The sequence below is a fragment of the Saccoglossus kowalevskii genome, chromosome 16 (assembly GCF_978046115.1).
Source record: "Saccoglossus kowalevskii chromosome 16, keSacKowa6.1, whole genome shotgun sequence".
NCBI lineage: Eukaryota > Metazoa > Hemichordata > Enteropneusta > Harrimaniidae > Saccoglossus > Saccoglossus kowalevskii.
In genome coordinates, this window is record NC_140656.1 from 30,410,481 (window position 1) to 30,430,803 (window position 20,323).

General features: G+C 43.3%; 2 protein-coding genes across 2 annotated transcripts in view; one reads left to right on the forward strand and one right to left on the reverse strand.

The window, feature by feature from the left end:
• The window catches only part of LOC102803033 (uncharacterized), a 223,480-nt gene that overhangs the window by 89,582 nt on the left and 113,575 nt on the right, over window positions 1-20,323 (forward strand). The window lies entirely within an intron of this gene.
• Window positions 566-3,571, reverse strand: LOC144362069 (uncharacterized). Its single transcript, XM_085491344.1, has 6 exons — window positions 3,398-3,571; window positions 2,869-3,027; window positions 2,601-2,660; window positions 1,759-2,445; window positions 1,380-1,485; window positions 566-1,237 (listed from the first exon to the last, which is right to left on the reverse strand). Exons 1-6 carry the CDS (start codon window positions 3,554-3,556, stop codon window positions 1,101-1,103), a joined length of 1,308 nt encoding a protein of 435 aa, XP_085347470.1. The 5' UTR covers window positions 3,557-3,571; the 3' UTR covers window positions 566-1,100.

Consider the following 20,323-nt stretch of genomic DNA (forward strand, 5'->3'; position numbering starts at 1 on the left):
ACCAAACACGACGTACTCCGATGTAGATTTCAAATAGTCTTTAAAAGAAAGTATAAATCAGTATTCATGTTTAACACTGCATACTCGTACAAATGACCGGTTATAGGAAAATACAAATACAAATACAACTTGGTCGTATGAAAAATATTATTCAATAACCTAAAACAATGGACTACACAGATGTATAAGCCCTTTGAGTTTTTGGTACGTACTATTAACACTTAGTGAATAAGCAATCCCATAGTTCGTTATTACATCAAACGAATATAGTTTAATATAGCAATCGTTATTGGGTGTGTATATGAAAATTGTAATATCAAACAAAAATACTTATTAAAACGTATTCAAATGCTATAAGATGCACTTGTAAATATAAGTAAGTTTAAACATCATGTACATGATGATTACGAAAATGTAAATGACATATGGTACCTTATGCTGAGAGTGGCCGTACTGCATACGATTTATAAATACTCTTTTCATTCGCTAAAATAACCATATACTCCAAGGTACCCGCTCCTGTAGATCACATCGCTTTATATCGAGTATTAACGGATTAATAAACTTCTTTTCAAACATATGCAATTCGTTATTTTTCTGCAAGGCATAATTTGTAATGGTGAATAGACCTAGGTCGCGATGGGCCTGCGAGATCTCGTTGAATACGAGAGAGCCATCAGACTTGTTGTTGCCACTGGAATAATGTTTCATTATTTCCCATCATTGTATTCTCTGCTCCCCGGATTAGTGTTATCATGGTGACGGACGGCATAATGAAGTGATAAAATGAAACAGTATTTGAGGTGAAAAAACAAATTTTGTGTTCCACTCGCTTTTTACGAGGTTCCGGTCGTTATTTAGGTAAAAGCGATATTCAAATTGGTGCACACTGAATTGTAGAAACACTAATGTGTATACATGGTTAGAATTAACATAACACCAAATAAATTCTATACATATACAAAAGAAAGTGAATGTTATTAGAAATTGAAACTAGATATATCAAACAAAATAAAACACTGAAATTGCAATTTCTGAAATATTAATTTTCAAAATGGTAAAAACAAAACTACACGGTTTTATAAGCCACTATTCCGATATCAAGCCAGCTCGACTTTTTCTGGTAATGGACCAGCTTGTTGTAGTTCTACTGGAGGTAGTCTGTTCACAGGTTCCTTTGTGGGGAATGGTTCCAAAGCTGGGTTTGTGGACGGGGTAAAGTTCTGTTGCACTTGATCTGCGGGGAAAAAACGTATAGTATCATTAGCCAGTGGACCTCGTAATAAACATGATGTTATGTTTTATGTTATGTTATGTTATGTTATGTTATGTTATGTTATGTTATGTTATGTTATGTTATGTTATGTTATGTTACTTACTTGGTGGTCTCTGGACGATAATGAATTGTCCATTGGTCTGTGGTAGTACTGTCTGTCCGGGCTGCAGAATGTACACTTGCGGCTGGTGATTTTGTTTCACAGTGGTCTGTAAACAAATACAAAGCACTACATAGTTTAATATCGGATATTGATTTATCCACCATTACTTTTACGATGTGTTACGAGAATTTAACGGTTAGTCAATATGATGTACCAGTAGGCTCGGGTAGCTTGGAGCCCCAACCCCAACGCCCCGAACTTTTTCGAGGGGACGGCAGCCCCCTCTGGCCCGGTGCCGCCCGACCCCACTGGACGTATTCATACTAAATTGAGAAGTATCACGGGGAGCAGTGCCTTCCACCAAACGATTGGAACTTACCATGTTCGAAGTCGTAGAATTGCAAAGACCGCAGCATGAAGCAACTGATCCAGCGAACAAAACGACCAATTCAATAAATGTTAGGATTATGGTAACTCCATAGAGAGCCGTGCTAACATGGTGATCATAGCTACCCCAATCGTAAGAATAGTCATCGGCGTACTCCATCATGTTATCACCATCCCTGTCACCATTGTGAATTGGTCGGTGACGACCACCGCCTCCGCCGTGGCGAGTTTCCTCTTCATCTTCGCCCTCCACTTCCTCTTCCCGGTGCTCATTTAACCAATTCTGCAGGAACAAATACCAATCTTCCCAATTCTCTGGTAGGTCGAGATTTTCAATGTCCTGATTAGCCAAACTATCCAACCAATCCTGCAGCTCGTCGGGTCTAGTGTTCCAACCATTTGGTAGGTTTAAATGGTCCTGCAAGTCATCCATATCATCAAACTCACCGTTCCACCTAGAACTACTGCCGTAGCTGTCGCCTTCGCTGTAATCCCCGAACATATGTGGAATATCAGGCCAGTTGAGATGATCTTGGCGTTTTGGATAATCGTAATAATTATAGCTGTCGTCGTAATAGTTGTACATGTACGAATCATACACGACACCGCAAATTAAAATGACAAAAGAGCAGGCAACTACCACAAGTGATAGCACACTGAGTACCAGGAAAGCTGTCAGCTGCAAAACAATGGGAATTGATATTGTCACAATTTGTATTGCAAAATTATAATAACAGTCAAATAAGAGAAATTATCCTTTTTCGATAGTTAATATAGTAGAGCCACGTGTTCGCTACGGCATACACTGGGATATATGATATAACGCATACTCACCCATCCATTAGACTTGGGACGAAATCCGGTGCCTAGCCCGACCGCCCCTGTTATCATCAGCTGGAATGACAAGCATAACAAGAAAAAATGTAACGATGTTCCTTGTACCGCAACTGCTATATAGATTGATGTCGTTGTGAAAATACAAAATAACCGAAATACATGATTCGACAACGGATTTGTATCGGAAATTGCAAAAATTACTCAGAAGACACTTGAGGTACCACGATATATATATATATATATATACATCAGATATATTACTTACAAAAATTCCCGACCATAATGGCGCACCAACGTACTTCAGATCAGACTGGCACAGGAATATAGACACGATACCAAATACGGCGCTAAGTCCGCCTAATGCTATCAATGCAACGCCGAAACATTTGCCAACTCCTCCCATCTTGTCGTGATTTGCGACAGGCTAGAACAAAGACAATACATGGTCGTTATTAGCTGCAGTTCTGTCTGTAGCTCTGGATTTCGCTGGAGTCTGTATTTGGCGTTGGGATGAACGAATCAGACTACCGATGCAACAGAAAACGCCAAATACAGACACCAGCGAAATCCAGAGCTACAGAACTGCAGCTAGATCGTTATAAGTCCTGCGTGTTGACATCGCATTGTTGTGCTTAAGAATTCAGACTCGCGAGACTACGACTTTTCTCTTATTGATATAAATTAGTATTTTAATACTCGGAAGGTGAGATTTTTTGTATAAACCCCCATTAGTGTCAAAGAAAGAAGCGCTATATGTGGTATACAACGAAGACAAGCAAATATGTCGTCCTTACCTGGTACCTGACGTTAGTCTGCTTTAACGGTCTCGACGACACGAACTGTTGAAGACTGCGAGTCGTCGGGATATAAAAACGGCTACCCTGGGTAAAAAATAAATTTAACCTTGTCGTTTTACAATAAGAGTAGACTGGCGATCTCTCTACAATTTGCATACTAATAATACCAGCACGACGTCATATTTGAGTTACTATTGCCATTCTTTTGAGATTCACAAGTAACCAATGAGAGTGTGTTTACGGTGGAGTACGTCACGGGATATTTACGTATACAAGGTGACCTTCAAAATGAGAGTCCAAATCGACCCGAACGACACGACAGGCACATTGCCACAACATCTTACGATAAAAAACAGTATTGAGTATTTGGATTGCGTTTGTTTAAAAAATGGAGCACCAAAAAACAAAATGTCAATTTCACCGTGGGGAGGAGAAGGTATTCCGATGATAGTCAAGTACTTGTTGATGAATGAATTTGGTTCGTTAGTCGCCGGTGGTGGCAGCATATGAATACTAACAATGTTTTCATTTATTTAGTCTGCCATTTAGCGAAAACTACTAAAGGAATGAACGGGCGATGTAAGCGCTTCAAATGACTCTTGCTGGCTTACACAGACCAACCGTTTAATACTGTACGTCAGTGAATGCATTGGACTTATTATCAAAACACATGCACATGTTTGAGTTTTCGTTCGATGCAACAATAAAGCATGTGCACCGGTTGTTTTGGTACGTACACTAACAAATAATGCGCATGCGCAGAGTATCCTGTAAACCCAACTTTTTTAGATCATGATAAATTATTATCAGATTTGGTGTACAGCATGGATTTACGAACAACAATGTATACGTTTTTATCCATATTGCATCTTTAAGCCGAGAACATATCTCCAAAATTAAGTTTCCTTCAAGACATAGTTCAGTCGTGCTGTACTATTAGATGCTCTATTTAAGATGAGAGTTTTCAATATTGTTTTTACGAAATTGTCAACGGTAAAGTTGGTTTTTGACGTAATTCTTAAAGCAATGTGTTCCATAAACGAGGTAATTTCACGAGAAAGCACGCCCTCTAAGCGATAAAAATCTGACGTTTAGAGTGGATAACAAGCATGCAGTATAATAACGGAGAGTGGGAGAATTGGATTTGACTTGTACGGAATCAGATAAATGAATAACTTGGTGAAAGTTTATCGAGAATATTGGTAATGCACATAATTGTGAAATTAATTCTATGCTAACTCAAGGCCGTAGGAAGCAAAAATTAGTTGGTCCGGCCATGCATCGAGGGCCGTAGGCCCAAGGCGTGTGATGACGTGAGCTGAAGGACGGGACGTGCAGGAAGGACATGTAGAAGTGGTCCGGCCATAGCCAGTATGGCCGATACGGTTCCTACGGCCTTGTAACTGGAAGCTAGTGTGAATCTTTGAAGATTGGTGTAATAAGAGTGTGACACTGGGTAACATTTATAGATATTAAGCGCTGTTCTCACCAACGAAAAACTCGATGTGCTAGCTAGGGCACCATGACTGTCAACTTGGATGTGACTCGCACCATTGTGCTGGCTGGTGCATCATGACTGTCAACTTGGCTGTGACTCGTACCATTGTGCTGGCTGGTGCACCGTGACTGTCAACTTGGATGTGACTCGCACCATTGTGCTGGCTGGTGCATCATGACTGTCAACTTGGCTGTGACTCGTACCATTGTGCTGGCTGGTGCACCATGACTGTCAACTTGACTTGACTCGCACCATTGTGCTGGCTGGTGCACCATGACTGTCAACTTGGCTGTGACTCGTACCATTGTGCTGGCTGGTGCACCATGACTGTCAACTTGGCTGTGACTTGTAGCACTGTACTGGCTGGTGCACCATGACTGTCAACTTGGCTGTGACTCGAACCATTGTGCTGGCTGGTGCACCATGACTGTCAACTTGGCTGCGACTCGTACCATTGTGCTGGCTGATGCACCATGGTTGTCAACTTGGCTGCGACTCGCACCATTATGCTGGCTGGTGCACCATGACTGTCAACTTGGCTGTGACTCGAACCATTGTGCTGGCTGGTGCACCATGACTGTCAACTTGGCTGTGACTCGCACCCATGTGCTGGCTGGTGCACCATGACTGTCAACTTGGCTGTGACTCGCACCATTGTGCTGGCTGGTGCACCATGACTGTCAACTTGGATGTGACTCGCACCATTGTGCTGGCTGGTGCACCATGACTGTCAACTTGGCTGTGACTAGAACCATTGTGCTGGCTGGTGCACCATGACTGTCAACTTGGCTGTGACTCGCACCATTGTGCTGGCTGGGGCACCATGACTGTCAACTTGGCTGTGACTCGAACCATTGTGCTGGCTGGTGCACCATGACTGTCAACTTGGCTGTGACTCGCACCATTGTGCTGGCTGGGGCACCATGACTGTCAACTTGGATGTGACTCACACCATTGTGCTGGCTGGTGCACTATGACTGTCAACTTGGCTGTGACTCGCACCATTGTGCTGGCTGGTGTACCATGACTGTCAACTTGGCTGTGACTCGCACAATTGTGCTGGCTGGGGCACCATGACTGTCAACTTGGCTGTGACTCGAACCATTGTGCTGGCTGGTGCACCATGACTGTCAACTTGGCTGTGACTCGCACCATTGTGCTGGCTGGGGCACCATGACTGTCAACTTGGATGTGACTCGCACCATTGTGCTGGCTGGTGCACCATGACTGTCAACTTGGCTGTGACTCGCACCATTGTGCTGGCTGGTGCACCATGACTGTCAACTTGGATGTGACTCACACCATTGTGCTGGCTGGTGCACCATGACTGTCAACTTGGCTGTGACTCGCACCATTGTGCTGGCTGGTGCACCATGACTGTCAACTTGGATGTGACTCACACCATTGTGCTGGCTGGTGCACTATGACTGTCAACTTGGCTGTGACTCGCACCATTGTGCTGGCTGGTGCACTATGACTGTCAACTTGGCTGTGACTCGCACCATTGTGCTGGCTGGTGCACCATGACTGTCAACTTGGATGTGACTCACACCATTGTGCTGGCTGGTGCACTATGACTGTCAACTTGGCTGTGACTCGCACCATTGTGCTGGCTGGTGCACCATGACTGTCAACTTGGCTGTGACTTGTAGCACTGTACTGGCTGGTGCACCATGACTGTCAACTTGGCTGTGACTCGCACCATTGTGCTGGCTGGGGCACCATGACTGTCAACTTGGCTGTGACTCGAACCATTGTGCTGGCTGGTGCACCATGACTGTCAACTTGGCTGTGACTCGCACCATTGTGCTGGCTGGGGCACCTTGACTGTCAACTTGGATGTGACTCGCACCATTGTGCTGGCTGGTGCACCATGACTGTCAACTTGGCTGTGACTCGCACCATTGTGCTGGCTGGTGCACCATGACTGTCAACTTGGCTGTGACTCGTACCATTGTGCTGGCTGGTGCACCATGACTGTCAACTTGGCTGTGACTTGTAGCACTGTACTGGCTGGTGCACCATGACTGTCAACTTGGCTGTGACTCGAACCATTGTGCTGGCTGGTGCACCATGACTGTCAACTTGGCTGCGACTCGTACCATTGTGCTGGCTGATGCACCATGGTTGTCAACTTGGCTGCGACTCGCACCATTATGCTGGCTGGTGCACCATGACTGTCAACTTGGCTGTGACTCGAACCATTGTGCTGGCTGGTGCACCATGACTGTCAACTTGGCTGTGACTCGCACCCATGTGCTGGCTGGTGCACCATGACTGTCAACTTGGCTGTGACTCGCACCATTGTGCTGGCTGGTGCACCATGACTGTCAACTTGGATGTGACTCGCACCATTGTGCTGGCTGGTGCACCATGACTGTCAACTTGGCTGTGACTAGAACCATTGTGCTGGCTGGTGCACCATGACTGTCAACTTGGCTGTGACTCGCACCATTGTGCTGGCTGGGGCACCATGACTGTCAACTTGGCTGTGACTCGAACCATTGTGCTGGCTGGTGCACCATGACTGTCAACTTGGCTGTGACTCGCACCATTGTGCTGGCTGGGGCACCATGACTGTCAACTTGGATGTGACTCACACCATTGTGCTGGCTGGTGCACTATGACTGTCAACTTGGCTGTGACTCGCACCATTGTGCTGGCTGGTGTACCATGACTGTCAACTTGGCTGTGACTCGCACAATTGTGCTGGCTGGGGCACCATGACTGTCAACTTGGCTGTGACTCGAACCATTGTGCTGGCTGGTGCACCATGACTGTCAACTTGGCTGTGACTCGCACCATTGTGCTGGCTGGGGCACCATGACTGTCAACTTGGATGTGACTCGCACCATTGTGCTGGCTGGTGCACCATGACTGTCAACTTGGATGTGACTCGCACCATTGTGCTGGCTGGTGCACCATGACTGTCAACTTGGATGTGACTCACACCATTGTGCTGGCTGGTGCACCATGACTGTCAACTTGGCTGTGACTCGCACCATTGTGCTGGCTGGTGCACCATGACTGTCAACTTGGATGTGACTCACACCATTGTGCTGGCTGGTGCACTATGACTGTCAACTTGGCTGTGACTCGCACCATTGTGCTGGCTGGTGCACTATGACTGTCAACTTGGCTGTGACTCGCACCATTGTGCTGGCTGGTGCACCATGACTGTCAACTTGGATGTGACTCACACCATTGTGCTGGCTGGTGCACTATGACTGTCAACTTGGCTGTGACTCGCACCATTGTGCTGGCTGGTGCACCATGACTGTCAACTTGGCTGTGACTTGTAGCACTGTACTGGCTGGTGCACCATGACTGTCAACTTGGCTGTGACTCGCACCATTGTGCTGGCTGGGGCACCATGACTGTCAACTTGGCTGTGACTCGAACCATTGTGCTGGCTGGTGCACCATGACTGTCAACTTGGCTGTGACTCGCACCATTGTGCTGGCTGGGGCACCTTGACTGTCAACTTGGATGTGACTCGCACCATTGTGCTGGCTGGTGCACCATGACTGTCAACTTGGCTGTGACTCGCACCATTGTGCTGGCTGGTGCACCATGACTGTCAACTTGGATGTGACTCACACCATTGTGCTGGCTGGTGCACTATGACTGTCAACTTGGCTGTGACTCGCACCATTGTGCTGGCTGGTGCACCATGACTGTCAACTTGGATGTGACTCACACCATTGTGCTGGCTGGTGCACTATGACTGTCAACTTGGCTGTGACTCGCACCATTGTGCTGGCTGGTGCACCATGACTGTCAACTTGGCTGTGACTCGTACCATTGTGCTGGCTGGTGCACCATGACTGTCAACTTGGAAGTGACTCGCACCATTGTGCTGGCTGGTGCACCATGAGTGTCAACATGGCTGTGACTCGTAGCATTGTACCAGCTTTCTTCCAACTTGCATCGTTACAAATGTCCGATGCAATTCACCGTGACTGAAACCGATAAAAGTAGCGTTTTCAATATCCAGAATAATCAAACGAAAATTTCAAAATTGTCTAGTGAGTAATCCTATATCTAGGCTAAGATGAATATGTTTTTATAGTAGCAAGCATAGTGACTTTTAGGGAATATCTAAATCACCAGTGATATTGGCAAGTTATATATAATTATAGTCAATTTCTAATTTTATATGTACTTATATATTGTCGATAAACAGAAAATACGAAAATCTGTTTTTACAATATGCCAGCCAAGCTTGGAAGTACAGCATGTACAACACAAAATCTTGCCAATAGCGCCACCAACAACGCACGGCTTAGATGCTCGTTTGAAGAATAAGAATTCATACTACTAATAAGATTTCCCTAGGCGAATGTGTTAGTATTTGGACACATTTCACTCGAAAATAGGTTACAAAGATTACTATCAAGTTTTCATTTACTGAAACCACCGCCGGGTCCTCGTCATAAAACTACATCGCCAGCTCAAACTCCTACAAAATAGCTGTAAACAAGACATACGGATATGACAAAAAACTACTTCCGACCTGCAATATTCTCAGAGTCTAAACGAGAGTTCCCAAGATCCACAGATCACCTATACTTACTGTACTGACTAACAGCTGACGTAATTGAAGTAAGCAATCACACAACACAATGAAAAAGCTCCTAGGCTAAAAACAAGCATATGATTTGAAATCTGGTTGATGAATCAGTGGCATGAGACGATTAACATCGGATAACTCGAACACACTTTTGTTCGAATCATATAATAAATGTTAATACAAATATAAATATCCGGAATGTGATATAGATGTATTGTTAAACATCATCTGAAGCCATTATGTGGGAGTGATCTCCGCCAATGTACGGTAAATTGTCTGAATTGTACAGCACGCATCAAATGCCATGATGTGGGCGTCATCTACACCAAGGTATGGTACATTGTACATCACGCATCTAATGCCTTGATGTGGGCGTCATCTACACCAAGGTATGGTATATTGTACATCACGCATCTAATGCCATGATGTGGGCGTGATCTACATTAAGGTATGGTACATTGTACAGCACGCATCTAATGCCATGATGTGCGCGTCATCTACACCAAGTTATGGTACATTGTACATCACGCATCTAATGCCTTGATGTGGGAGTAATCTACACCAAGTTATGGTACATTGTACATCACGCATCTAATGCCATGATGTGGGCGTGATCTACACCAAGGTATGGTACATTGTACATCACGCATCAAATGCCATGATGTGGGCGTCATCTACACCAAGGTATGGTACATTGTACAGCACGCATATAATGCCATGATGTGGGAGTGATCTACACCAAGGTATGGTATATTGTACAGCACGCATCTAATGCCATGATGTGGGCGTGATCTACACCAAGGTATGGTACATTGTACATCACGCATCTAATGCCATGATGTGGGCGTGATCTACATTAAGGTATGGTACATTGTACAGCACGCATCTAATGCCATGATGTGGGCGTCATCTACACCAAGTTATGGTACATTGTACATCACGCATCTAATGCCTTGATGTGGGAGTAATCTACACCAAGTTATGGTACATTGTACATCACGCATCTAATGCCTTGATGTGGGCGTCATCTACACCAAGGTATGGTATATTGTACATCACGCATCTAATGCCATGATGTGGGCGTGATCTACATTAAGGTATGGTACATTGTACAGCACGCATCTAATGCCATGATGTGGGCGTCATCTACACCAAGGTATGGTATATTGTACATCACGCATCTAATGCCATGATGTGGGCGTGATCTACACCAAGGTATGGTACATTGTACATCACGCATCTAATGCCATGATGTGGGCGTGATCTACATTAAGGTATGGTACATTGTACAGCACGCATCTAATGCCATGATGTGGGCGTCATCTACACCAAGTTATGGTACATTGTACATCACGCATCTAATGCCTTGATGTGGGAGTAATCTACACCAAGTTATGGTACATTGTACATCACGCATCTAATGCCTTGATGTGGGCGTCATCTACACCAAGGTATGGTATATTGTACATCACGCATCTAATGCCATGATGTGGGCGTGATCTACATTAAGGTATGGTACATTGTACAGCACGCATCTAATGCCATGATGTGGGCGTCATCTACACCAAGTTATGGTACATTGTACATCACGCATCTAATGCCTTGATGTGGGAGTAATCTACACCAAGTTATGGTACATTGTACATCACGCATCTAATGCCATGATGTGGGCGTGATCTACACCAAGGTATGGTACATTGTACATCACGCATCTAATGCCATGATGTGGGCGTCATCTACACCAAGGTATGGTACATTGTACAGCACGCATATAATGCCATGATGTGGGAGTGATCTACACCAAGGTATGGTATATTGTACAGCACGCATCTAATGCCATGATGTGGGCGTGATCCACACCAAGGTATGGTACATTGTACAGCACGCATCTAATGCCATGATGTGGGCGTCATCTACACCAAGTTATGGTACATTGTACAGCACGCATCTAATGCCATGATGTGGGCGTCATCTACACCAAGTTATGGTACATTGTACAGCACGCATCTAATGCCATGATGTGGTAGTGATCCACACCAAGTTATGGTACATTGTACAGCACGCATCTAATGCCATGATGTGGGCGTCATCTACACCAAGGTATGGTACATTGTACAGCACACATATAATGCCATGATGTGGGAGTGATCTACACCAAGGTATGGTATATTGTACATCACGCATATAATGCCATGATGTGGTAGTGATCCACACCAAGGTATGGTACATTGTACATCAAGCATCTAATGCCATGATGTGGGCGTCATCTACACCAAGGTATGGTACATTGTACATCACGCATCTAATGCCATGATGTGGGCGTCATCTACACCAAGGTATGGTACATTGTACATCACGCATCTAATGCCATGATGTGGGCGTGATCTACACCAAGGTATGGTACATTGTACATCACGCATCTAATGCCATGATGTGGGCGTCATCTACACCAAGGTATGGTACATTGTACAGCACGCATATAATGCCATGATGTGGGAGTGATCTACACCAAGGTATGGTATATTGTACAGCACGCATCTAATGCCATGATGTGGGCGTGATCCACACCAAGGTATGATACATTGTACAGCACGCATCTAATGCCATGATGTGGGCGTCATCTACACCAAGTTATGGTACATTGTACAGCACGCATCTAATGCCATGATGTGGTAGTGATCCACACCAAGTTATGGTACATTGTACAGCACGCATCTAATGCCATGATGTGGGCGTCATCTACACCAAGGTATGGTACATTGTACAGCACGCATATAATGCCATGATGTGGGAGTGATCTACACCAAGGTATGGTATATTGTACATCACGCATATAATGCCATGATGTGGTAGTGATCCACACCAAGGTATGGTACATTGTACATCAAGCATCTAATGCCATGATGTGGGCGTCATCTACACCAAGGTATGGTACATTGTACATCACGCATCTAATGCCATGATGTGGGCGTCATCTACACCAAGGTATGGTACATTGTACATCACGCATCTAATGCCATGATGTGGGCGTTATCTACACCGAGGTATTGTACATTGTACATCACGCATCTAATGCCATGATATGGGCGTGATCTACACCAAGGTATGGTACATTGTACATCACGCATCTAATGCCATGATGTGGGCGTCATCTACACCGAGGTATGGTACATTGTACATCCGCATCTAATGCCATGATGTGGGCGTCATCTACACCAAGGTATAGTACATTGTACAGCACGCATCTAATGCCATGATGTGGGCGTCATCTACACCAAGGTATGGTACATTGTACAGCACGCATATAATTCCATGATGTGGGCGTCATCTACACCGAGGTATGGTACATTGTACATCACGCATCTAATGCCATGATGTGGGCGTCATCTACACCAAGGTATGGTACATTGTACAGCACGCATCTAATGCCATGATGTGGGCGTCATCTACACCGAGGTATGGTACATTATACATCACGCATCTAATGCCATGATGTGGGCGTCATCTACACCGAGGTATGGTACATTGTACATCACGCATCTAATGCCATGATGTGGGCGTCATCTACACCAAGGTATGGTACATTGTACAGCACGCATCTAATGCCATGATGTGGGCGTGATCTACACCAAGGTATGGTACATTGTACAGCACGCATCTAATGCCATGATGTGGGCGTCATCTACACCAAGGTATGGTACATTGTACAGCACGCATCTAATGCCATGATGTGGGCGTCATCTACACCGAGGTATGGTACGTTGTACATCACGCATCTAATGCCATGATGTGGTAGTGATCTACACCAAGGTATGGTATATTGTACAGCACGCATCTAATGCCATGATGTGGGCGTCATCTACACCGAGGTATGGTACATTGTACATCACGCATCTAATGCCATGATGTGGGCGTCATCTACACCAAGGTATGGTACATTGTACAGCACGCATCTAATGCCATGATGTGGGCGTGATCTACACCAAGGTATGGTACATTGTACAGCACGCATCTAATGCCATGATGTGGGCGTCATCTACACCAAGGTATGGTACATTGTACAGCACGCATCTAATGCCATGATGTGGGCGTCATCTACACCGAGGTATGGTACATTGTACATCACGCATCTAATGCCATGATGTGGTAGTGATCTACACCAAGGTATGGTATATTGTACAGCACGCATCTAATGCCATTATGTGGGCGTCATCTACACCGAGGTATGGTACATTGTACATCACGCATCTAATGCCATGATGTGGTAGTGATCTACATCAAGGTATGGTACATTGTACAGCACGCATCTAATGCCATGATGTGGGCGTCATCTACACCGAGGTATGGTACATTGTACATCACGCATATAATGCCATGATGTGGGCGTCATCTACACCAAGGTATGGTACATTGTACAGCACACATCTAATGCCATGATGTGGACGTGATCTACACCAAGGTATGGTACATTGTACAGCACGCATGTAATGCCATGATGTGGGCGTCATCTACACCAAGGTATGGTACATTGTACATCACGCATCTAATGCCATGATGTGGGCGCCATCTACACCAAGGTATGGTATATTGTACATCACGCATATAATGCCATGACGTGGTAGTGATCTACACCGAGGTATGGTACATTGTACATCACGCATCTAATGCCATGATGTGGGCGTCAACTACACCAAAGTATGGTACATTGTACAGCACGCATCTGATGCCATGATGTGGGCGTCATCTACACCAAGGTATGGTACATTGTACATCACGCATCTAATGCCATGATGTGGGCGTCATCTACACCAAGGTATGGTATATTGTACATCACGCATATAATGCCATGATGTGGTAGTGATCTACACCGAGGTATGGTACATTGTACATCATGCATCTAATGCCATGATGTGGGCGTCATCTACACCAAAGTATGGTACATTGTACAGCACGCATCTGATGCCATGATGTGGGCGACATCTACACCAAGGTATGGTATATTGTACATTATATTATACCAGTATATTGATGGTGTTAATCCATTGATTTGATTGGTCCAAACACAAAATTTGCATATGCAATCCATGGTATATTGGCTGATAATGCACGGCTAAACCAAGTGGCCCTGGAACATGAATTGACTACAGGTTTAATACGGAAATACATAAAACCGGTATTATTTGATTTTTAGGGAAATATAGTGGTTGAATTTTAGAAGAATATTGAAAAAAATACTGAATTAAAAACATCTGAAAAGTTATATAACTATAATATTGCTTTTTGTTAATGGTGGGATCCAAGTTGTGAGCGTCGGTCGTTGGGTGATTGTCGTTCGCCACACAAACCTAAACCACCGTCCCTTAACACCGTGAGGTGCCTACACAAACGCCAGAACGCTATGTTCTCAAGGTTGTTACTTTGAGATGGATTGTGAACTTCCAACAAAGAAAACATGATCTTTAAGTACAAGATATAATTGATGGATTTAATGACATAAAAATGCAAAAAACTATGAGTCACAGGCAAAAATGTATGCCACCAATAACAACCGGTGTCCGGTAGCGGCAGCTGACAAAATTGCAGTGCACCCGGGTAATTGCCATCTGTTTCAAAAAACACGGGACAACGCAGGATTCGACGACAATATATGGTATTGTAATTCTTCACTATGGGTAAATAAATTACAGGAGATGATGAAGGTAATTTTGAAAGCTACAGATTTGTGCCGAGTGTACACCAACCACTGTATTAGAGCGACAGCGTGCAAAGTCTTTCGGCCGGAGTTGAGACAAGGCATATCATGTACGTGTCACAAAAACGATGCGAAAATCCGATCTTACACCATCAAACTTACCCCAGAACAATGACAAAACTTGTCAGTCATACTGTCACAAAACTTTGGTTATACCAAAGGTATCCAGGTCAGATGTTGGAACTGAGGTCGCTGTGCTGGTCACCGTACATGATACACCGCGTCCCGCCGAACGTCAAATATCCACAGTTACAAGTAGTATGATGAGTCACAAAACCGGTTTATTTCACAACTGTATTTTCAATGGGCAAATTACAGTCCAAATTGTACAAAAACCGGAATGAAAACGTGGAAAATCCGTTGTTTAAATGATCCAAACTGTACACGACCCTGTATTTCAAATCACGTTGTGCGTCAGTAAAAGGTCAGAAAGGTCATCCTTTGTTATGCTAATTTGTGTGTTTACGCTGCTCTATTCAACGTGGATATGGTTTTTTTCATGTGGAATAAAAATTAGTTTGTATTCTATTTGAACTGTGTTGCGCATGTAATTTTTGTATGCATTCAGCGTACAACTACATACTATTCTTATAAATATTCATGTTCAAGGGCCATAATCATGATCTTTTAGTAGATGAAAGTAAACTCTTTTTTTACAAGTTTTATCGAATTGTCAATATACTGGTATAATATAATAGCAATAACCCCCGCCGAAGTTGGGTATACCACTTGATATTGCACAATTCACTCCATATATGCACTCGCCTGCGGCTCGTGCATATATGTCGTGAATTATGCAATATCTCGTGGTATACCCGCCTTCGGCGGGGGTTATTGCTTAATCACGCATCTAATGCTATGATGTGGGCGTCATCTACACCAAGGTATGGTATATTGTACATCACGCATCTAATGCCATAATGTGGGCGTCATCTACACCAAGGTATGGTATATTGTACATCACGCATCTAATGCCATGATGTGGGCGTCATCTACACCAAGGTATGGTACATTGTACATCACGCATCTAATGCCATGATGTGGGCGTCATCTACACCAAGGTATGGTACATTGTACTCCAAGCATCTGATGCCATGATGTGGGCGTCATCTACACCAAGGTATGTTATATTGTACATCACGCATCTAATGCCATGATGTGGGCGTCATCTACACCAAGGTATGGTATATTGTACATCACGCATCTAATGCCATGATGTGGGCGTCATCTACACCAAGGTATGGTATATTGTACATCACGCATCTAATGCCATGATGTGGGCGTCATCTACACCAAGGTATGGTACATTGTACATCAAGCATCTAATGCCATGATGTGGGCGTCATCTACACCAAGGTATGTTATATTGTACATCACGCATCTAATGCCATGATGTGGGCGTCATCTACACCAAGGTATGGTACATTGTACATCACGCATCTAATGCCATGATGTGGGCGTCATCTACACCAAGGTATGGTACATTGTACATCACGCATCTAATGCCATGATGTGGGCGTCATCTACACCAAGGTATGGTACATTGTACAGCACGCATCTAATGCCATGATGTGGGCGTCATCTACACCAAGGTATGGTACATTGTACATCAAGCATCTAATGCCATGATGTGGGCGTCATCTACACCAAGGTATGGTACATTGTACATCACGCACCTAATGCCATGATGTGGGCGTCATCTACACCAAGGTATGGTACATTGTACAGCACGCATCTAATGCCATGATGTGGGCGTCATCTACACCAAGGTATGGTACATTGTACATCACGCATCTAATGCCATGATGTGGGCGTCATCTACACCAAGGTATGGTGCATTGTACATCACGCATCTAATGCCATGATGTGGGCATCATCTACACCAAGGTATGGTACATTGTACAGCACGCATCTAATGCCATGATGTGGGCGTCATCTACACCAAGGTATGGTACATTGTACATCAAGCATCTAATGCCATGATGTGGGCGTCATCTACACCAAGGTATGGTACATTGTACAGCACACATTTAATGCCATGATGTGGGCGTCATCTACACCAAGGTATGGTACATTGTACATCACGCATCTAATGCCATGATGTGGGCGTCATCTACACCAAGGTATGGTACATTGTACAGCACGCATCTAATGCCATGATGTGGGCGTCATCTACACCAAGGTATGGTACATTGTACATCACGCATCTAATGCCATGATGTGGGCGTCATCTACACCAAGGTATGGTACATTGTACATCACGCATCTAATGCCACGATGTGGGCGTCATCTACACCAAGGTATGGTACATTGTACATCACGCATCTAATGCCATGATGTGGGCGTCATCTACACCAAGGTATGGTACATTGTACAGCACGCATCTAATGCCATGATGTGGGCGTCATCTACACCGAGGTATGGTACATTGTACATCAAGCATCTAATGCCATGATGTGGGCGTCATCTACACTATCTGCTATGACGAACGTGTCTACAATTCCAACTACGCTGTCGGGATCATTATTTGTATGTAAGTTATTGTCAATAATCGCTGCATTTGCGCCGATAATTGCCGACGTCAAACTCTGACACTTCTATATTTCTTACCGTGTCCATGATGTAGCTAACCTAAAAGAAAATATATTCTTGCACTGAGACATCTTAGCTAAATTAAGAGGCTGTTGATTTGTGCTTTGAGTCAAACTCGCTAAAGTTGCATGTAGCTTTTTCAACAGTAACAGTTAACACTATTTCTGAGGTATTTGCAACAGAAAAACACACTCTGCATTAAGTAATGCACAAGGAAAACTTGATTGTATACATACAGAAACCTATATTTCATGTATCAAAATATCTGTTTTCATGAAATCACCACTCAATTGATCAACGACGAAACCACATCCTACGAGATCCAATACCTTCTACATAAATTATACAGTGTCTTCATTATTCAATGGAATGTTTTTTGTTGGCTTTCCTGTAAAGGTGGAGGTTTCAGGTTGTAATAAATTTGCTGTTGTTATATTCAGAGAATACTTGGTACTGTAAAAATCTGATAAATTTTAACTAAGAATGAGCATAGATACCATTGCCAATGTTTTGAAGAATAAGAATTGCCGTAAATCCTAGTCGTGATCAGTCACTAACACTAAGGGGCGGTTTACATCAATTGAAAAATAACACTGTCGTCATGTTTCTGGGATTAGGCGATTGTGTTTCTAAAACTGTACATGTGTCTCCGTGATGGTAACAATCGTATAGATGTCGCGTTAAAATTTCAATTTTCCAAACGTGTGTGATACCGTGAAGTGTTGGCAAGCAATTCAGCAGAAATTACTTTCGCATGGCGTAAGCTTTTCATTTGTAGCCTAAGAAAAATAGCCGCGAACAAAAGCAGTGCACGTTGTTACAGAAACTGTGTTTACTGAAGCCCTTAGAGATCCAACAAGCATCTCTGTCTCAAAAATATAGCTGCCTAAACCTTTGTGTTATACAGGTACTCGGTATTAATAAAAAAACTTGTCTTTTATGAAATTTCAAATAGCTTGTTCGCATGTGACAGCATGTGCCTGACTACCACAACATTGGTCACTAGAGTCTAGGCGTTTAATGGTAGCATAGTATATGATAATGTAATGCACCGATTTTCTTATTCAACATTTAAAGGGCGGCAGTCGTCACGCAGCGTCCTGTTCGATGTGGGACTCATAGCGACGTATACAACGCGTGTAAAATACATTGTTTATTTACATGAAATTCGAACAGTCGCTGCCCGACGACCAGCGTGCATTAACAATAAAGACCAATACATTGATATGACAACGTCTTGTGGCTTGTAGTGGAAGGCGTAAATAATAAGGCTATAAAAATAAACAAACAGGCCTCAAATTTTATTTTAACCAGATTAATACTGTATCCGCGAAATATCTAAGTCGGTGTTGTTTTTAGGAAATAGCAGAAAAGTAACCAAGATTTGTTGTAGATCAATAAAAAGTAAATGGTAAATCACAACTCACTGTGATACATTCCACAAAACATTGTACGCGATGAACACACCTCATATTTTCGTACTCTCTAGTGTAGTGTTTCCATTACCGTGCAACTGAATCAAAATTTGACACCGTGTTGCATGGCGGGATTTGGCTTAATCGCACAGAGGCCAATCAGATAGGAACACCACACAAACGTCTAAATTGTTGAATTCGGATCATGTTCCAAATTACGAGATATACTTTATCAATTTAAAACTGACAATGCAATTGTAGCAGCAGTGCACACGGATGCATAATAATACACACAATATTCAACACACATACATATGTACACAATCAGCATTTATTCGCTGCCTTGTTACAACATAGCAATATATAATGAAAATATATTAGAAGCGTGATTTTCAACATCGCGCGATCACAGATATCGGTGGGTTATTACAATTCGATATATATAATAAATATAATGGAAATACTTGTTTTCGGGTTGATAAGTTTTGTGGTATATAACATGATACCTAACATTGTCGGATCAAAATAGTTTGTTGAACACATATACCTCTGAAATGAACACTGAACACAAGCAATGGCAGAAACTACAAACCAATAAAACAAAAACAGTAAGAACATACTGCACTTTTTCTCTTTTTACAGAAACTTGATGGCAACTGACCAGGGACACAGGTAAATCTACTTCATGTTAAATTATGATAATATAATTTATAATAAATTATATAATATAAATTATTAATAAATAGTGACAAGTATTACTTTATCAAATGTTTTGAAAATAAAGGAATTTCAGCAAATTATATGTATTCCCATTATTGTAAGGGGAGTGTATAACGTCACTGACTGATCGAGCTTATACACTAGACTCATCACATTAACACCGAACTACCAAACCATAACATAGACTGTACAAATAGCGATTATTACATGCGATATATTTTACAACCATGTGTTAATAGACCATTTTCCGTACACTGCGAGAATCACGCGTTATGCGTGAAATCGAACGTAAAAACAGGACAAACAAAGGTCATAGCGTCGTAGTCGCGTCAAACATCGCGTGGGATTCGACAAACGCGAAAGTATTTCGGGG

Bases quoted from the DNA above. Each gene is read 5' to 3' on its own strand.
- LOC144362069 (XM_085491344.1), bottom strand. From the start codon at position 3,556: ATGCAAATTGTAGAGAGATCGCCAGTCTACTCTTATTGTAAAACGACA. The intron at 2,661-2,868 runs GTAAGTAATATA...TTGTCATTCCAG, and splicing joins CATTATGGTCGGGAATTTTT to CTGATGATAACAGGGGCGGT. The intron at 1,238-1,379 runs GTAAGTAACATA...TTTTCCCCGCAG, and splicing joins TATCGTCCAGAGACCACCAA to ATCAAGTGCAACAGAACTTT.